Below are 5,597 nucleotides of genomic sequence, written 5' to 3'. Positions count from 1 at the left end.
ACTGTGTATGGTTTATGCATGATTGAAAGGTGATTTCATCCATGACTGCAAAATTGGTACAATAGCCTGTTTGGTTCCAAAGCAACCCCAATTATTTTTTAGTGAATTGTTTATTATTCTATATTTTGGTTAATCACAAGACCATGATTTGCAAAGTTCTCTCTAACAACCTGATAAGATTCTCATTACAAGTTTGTCTAAAGATCCTTGTAAGATCATTATAATAATTATAGCCTTAAGGATCCTGACAAAAATCATTGAAAGGATCCTCAAAAATCTTTCTAAGATCCTTTTTGTCTCCTTGAAAGGATCTTCTTTAAATCCTTCTAAGATTCAAATCAGATCCATGATGACTGTTAAGGATTTTGGGAAAGATCTTTGAAAGAGATAAAACAGGATCCCTTTAAGATCCTTGTACTGAGATCCTCATCAAACCTTCGAAGATTCCTAAGGATCCTGACAAAGATCTTTCAAGGATCCCTGATAGGATCCTTTGAAGATCATTGTAAGATCCTCATCAGATCCTTTAGGATCCTTAAGGATCCTGACAAAAACCTTTTATAGGATCCTCTAAAGATCTTTTAAAGAACCTCTTAAGACCCTTGAGGATCCTGAAAAAGATCTTTGAAAGATCCTTGAACAGTTCTTAACAAGAACCTTGTAAGATCCTCATCAGATCTTTGAGGATCCTTAAGGATCCTGACAAAGATCTTTTATAGGATCCTCTAAAGATCTTTTTAAGAACCTCGTAAGACCCTTGAGGATCCTAAAGGATCCTGACAAAGATCTTTGGAAGATCCTTGAACAGTTCTTACCAAGAACCTTGTAAGATCCTCATCATATCCTTGAGGATCCTTAAGGATCCTGACAAAGATCTGTTATAGGATCCTTCTAAGATCTTTTTAAGAACCTTGTAAGACCCTTGAGGATCCTGACAAAGATCTTTGGAAGATCCTTGAACAGTTCTTTACAAGAACCTTGTAAGATCCTCATCATATCCTTGAGGATCCTTAAGGATCCTGACAAAGATCTTTGAAAGGATCCTTTAAAGGATCTTTTTCAAGATCCTGTAGGATCCTAACGAAATCTCTGATGATCCTGCAGGATCTTTTAGAAGATCTTTGAAAGGATCCTCATCAGGATCTTCAAGAGATCTTTATAGGATCCTCAAGAAATCCTCTAGGATCTGTGAGGATCTTTAAAAGATCCTTGTCTTCAAGGATCTTTAGAAGACCTTTGCAGATCTTTGCAGATCTTGGAGGATCTTTGAAGATCTTTGAAGATCCTCCAAAGATTTTCACCAGGGTTGACTCTGACAAACTCTATGTTGTATTTTAAGGAAAGGTTTTGTACAGTATTCCTCACCAGATATCATGGACAGCATTAGGGCTTTGCTGTTGTCATTTTATATATTCAACATGGTATTGAAAGACAGCAAAGCCTTGTTGTCCTTTTTTAGAGAAGGCTTAGCAGTCATTATGTGTTTCGGTTTGGTTTGCCAAAAAAGTTAAAGTGAGAGAATAAAATAATGTTGTGTTGTTCACAAAATGTTTCTCCTGTGTATATATTTATCAGTTCCATGTATTAGGGAAGTATAATGAGTGGTACTCAACCAGAAAATTAAAACCATTCTAGGGTAAGCAGTAGCTGATTTTAGCCCTCTTATATAGCTGTTTCTGACTATCTTGAATCTAAAGTAGTTCTAAAGTGAAGTGTCCTTGTGGCTATATTGGAGTTGATTCAGCCTTAAATGTGTATTCATTTTGCTAATTATATGGGCTAAATCAGTCACCCATTGTGGCCATTGTTTCGCCTTTATACAGGTTCAAAATGGCTCAATTATGGGGCCATTTTGAGGCATGCTTAGAACCATTTTAGTTCTTGTAAGAGGGCTATTTTACATAATTAAGGACCAAAACAGCTCTTATAAAGAATGTCGTTTCAGACATGTTGGTGCCAATTTAGTCCTTTACAGAAGGTTTGTTTTGAGTATAAATTGGGCTAAATCAGCCACAAAATATGGGCCAATTTTCCTCCTTTCTAAAGGCATGAAACGACTCCAGAAGGGCTATTTTGGCCTCCCAAGTGCACCATTTCAGCCCTTTTAAAAACCAAAACAACCCCCCATTTTTCCAAAATAGCTCCTCTGTGTCTTCGTTTTGGCTACCTTATGAAGGGCTATTTCAGCCCCGTTTACTGGGGCCAAAACAGCTCCATTCCAAATGGGCTATATTAGCCCCAAAAATAGAACTGTATTTTACTCACCGAAACGACCCCATTTTTGGGGCTAAAACAGATCTTTTCGTTTTACAGTGCATACAAACTCTTATATAACGCTTGCATGGTGACCTGTGTTTATCTGATTTATCTGGTTTATCGTCTCGAATTAAAAATTGCATGCCTTTGCATCTTAAAACAAAGATATTTCTGAATCAATTTTTCATTTAGGAAAGCTTCTTGTTTATTTTCTTTTTATTTTCAATGATAAAACGTGACGAATGCGTAAATATTTCGTAAACAAACATATGTGACCTCGCGAGCGGAAACTAAATGCTGACACTTTGTAACTCAAGAAGCTAAGACTAAGCTAGAGTTGCTCTCGGCATTTCTCTTACCCATCTTTCATGCTCTCCAAACTTCCCGCGTGCTTTATACGCTGACGCATGAACCAATTGTAAATTGATTTGGAATAGTAATGGCGCTGTGATTTTCCTTAACGCGTTCGTGTTTAAAGTTTTTAGTTATCGGGTTAAAAACGTATGGCAGGGCGACGAGGAACGTATTAAAACCAGCTTGCTACTATAAATCGTTCAACACACAATGAAAAATATGGCCAAGCGTTTCGACTTACAAATTTCTGTTATAGCAGATGGTCAAATTTTCCTCAGGGACAAAATCAGGCGAGGTATTTTCAGTTTCGTTTCCTGTATAGCTTTTCACGGGTTCACTGTCGAACCATCTCTGCCATTTCCTGTACACACGAGTTTTGACAAGGTAAACAAGGCAATGCAAACGGTGCTTTTTAATCAAGAATTGCAAATGATAGCAAGCAAATACAGACTAAGGAAATTGATACCACCTGTGAAACAAAAAACACCAAACCGAGGTACAATCAGTCTCCTTTAGGGACTTAATGATAGTTTTATCAAGCCTCGTGTTCGTTATCTCCTGGTAGTTTTCAGTTGTGAGTCACATCCAGTTTCGTTTTCGATGCACCCAGAAAAGTAACAACATCAACGAGAAATTCCAGTTAGATTCACTTACTACATTCATCACTGTCACTGTCCATTGCTTGTACTCAGTCAGGTTGCTGTATTACTTCAGGATTTGTAAGTGACGAGCTCTCTAAATGAAAGAGTAATGGATACTTTATCAGTAAATAAAAAGACTTCTTCGAATCCGGAGTCTGGGCGCTGATAAGGTCTGGCCTGGTGAATTTCCACACTTCGCGAATTGCGTCGCCCGTTCTTGTCTATTCTTCGATTTAAAACTGAGCTTCACCATCTTATTTCAACACTGTGCATGATATAATTCACAAACGAACATATTTTGCTTAGTTTACGTGTTTCTTCAAACATAACAGCATCGATAATCTTGCTTACGAGGTTTATCAGAATATACATATTCATTATTAAGTGTTCCGTTTCAGAATAACTGCACGCTTGTGTACCTCAGATTACAACCTATCACAACACTACCACACGTTCTGTAACATAAAGATCCTGAGACACTGCATGACAGAATATTTATTACTTAGCCTTGTAAATACAGTCGAAGCTCTCCTTGCGAGCACTCTCGACCAGCTCTAGTTACGACCACCATTGTGAAACCCTGTTTGAATTATCACTCATTTCTCCCACAAGCAACCGCGACCACTTTTGGGAACTACCAACTGGTCTTTTCCTTTGTTTTCAAGCTTTCGTAAGCGACCACTTAAAGCTATATTCTGATACGTATTACGGCAACTCTTTAATAAAAGTATAAACTACGTGATCACATTTACAGTAGCATTTCCTGATAATGTTCGTAGATTAAGACCTCGAATCTAAAATTCAAGATGATTTACGGCTGGATCCTAAGACCAAGGAAGAAAGCTTTATGCCAAACGTTCTGGTAAGTGGCCAGCTTCTATTGTTTGAGCTTTTGGTCGCTTACGAGATTGCATTCTCATAAGCGACCAGCTGTAGTTACGACCACTTTTTCCAATTCCAGAGGTGGTCGCTTCCGAGGGCTTCGACTGTAGCCCTTTTTCGCGTAGGTGCGAACGTTTCCGTTAAAAGATTGAGAAAACTTACCAAAGATTAATTCCCTGCGATCGGTAGATTCCAAAACACCCTCTGAAACAAATAAGCAAAGTAAACCAGACGTTTAACTTGCTCAGATCGGTAGTTTCACTTTGAATGAAATTCTATACAACCTTGTTTTTCAATAGACGATGAGAAGTCCAAAGACTACTGCAAAGCTGACACAACGTAATATATTTTAAAACAATATTTCGGCTGGCCAAACCAGCCTTCTTCAGGTTTAGATGTTACTAAATTATATAAATGAAATTACAATATTATATTATGGAGGATGTTGCAATACATGGGAGCGGCGGAAATGACGTTTACAAGGTGGTACCAAAGGATGAGGAAATAAGTTTGTCCGTACGAGTTTCAAGGAAATGACGGCAAGCATCAATTCCTTCGTTGTGTGGAATGTTGGTGTACAATGATGAAACGTCGAGAGTGACAAGCATGGCGTTATTAGGTAGAGTCCCAAGGTTAGAGAGTTTGTTAAGAAAGTCAGTAGCGTCTTTAATGTGCGAATCCAAGGAAGAGACGAGAGGGTTAATGTGGTAGTCAACGAATTGTGAGATGCGTTCAGTAGGGTGGCTGTTTGATGAAACAAGATGCCTGCTACACTGGCATTACGCGTGATGCTGGGGCTGATTCATTTATTCCAACTGTATGCTTTGCCGATTGATAAGACTATCCTTGCTAGTGGAATAGTTTAAGTCACGACGATCGCGTTACGTTGTTTCCCTTGCGTTACGCGACTCAGACTATCACCGGAAATTTTAGCCTCCCACGCAGACGTTCTTAAAGAAGGAACGCGTGACGAACCCCCAAGAACGTCTGCGTGGGAGGCTACGGAAAATTTGTGAAATTCCATTACGATAACGTAAGCTTCTCAATGACCTCTTTTCAGTCTCGCGTCGTTGTCTAAGACTGTCAAACAAAGCACGATTCCTTCGCCAGGAACTCACCAATTTCCACCGTTTTACGTGTCGGGTGCTTCTTAGAAGTTATTCTTTCGATTTACCGCTTCGAAATGGTGAAATTTCCGTTTGAAAACGGCACACTTGAGTCCAGAACATGTTAAAACAATATGGCGCGACTATTTAATCCGTCATTAATAAATATATCAAATGATGCATTGACGTCACACAGGTAGGGGTGAGTGGGTCCCCTCCCTCACGATATAAGCGACAAGAATGGATTTTGATTGGCCTGCCTTTGTTGAAGACAATCAGAACAATACATCCCGAGTAGGAGAGGGGAGAGTTTAATGAACAAGATGCCTGCTTTACTGGCATTACGCGTGATGCTGGG

The 5,597-nt window shown here is 39.0% G+C and overlaps 1 protein-coding gene across 1 annotated transcript in view; it reads right to left on the bottom strand.

The window, feature by feature from the left end:
- The window catches only part of LOC146449976 (protein mono-ADP-ribosyltransferase PARP14-like), a 112,063-nt gene extending 107,640 nt beyond the window's left edge, over positions 1-4,423 (bottom strand). Inside the window, exons 1-2 of the mRNA XM_085100923.1 lie at positions 4,296-4,423; positions 3,265-3,345 (exon numbers count right to left, since the gene is read on the bottom strand). Coding sequence (XP_084957049.1) covers positions 3,265-3,289 — 25 coding nt within the window. The 5' untranslated portion in view covers positions 3,290-3,345; positions 4,296-4,423. The remainder of the gene's footprint in view (positions 1-3,264; positions 3,346-4,295) is intronic.
- Between the last annotated feature and the right edge of the window lie 1,174 nt (positions 4,424-5,597).

Source organism: Pavona decussata, unplaced genomic scaffold, assembly GCF_977016875.1.
Source record: "Pavona decussata unplaced genomic scaffold, jaPavDecu1.1 SCAFFOLD_527, whole genome shotgun sequence".
NCBI classification, from domain to species: domain Eukaryota; kingdom Metazoa; phylum Cnidaria; class Anthozoa; order Scleractinia; family Agariciidae; genus Pavona; species Pavona decussata.
The sequence above is the reverse complement of the archived record's forward strand: the minus strand, read 5'-3'. Positions and strand labels throughout refer to the sequence as shown.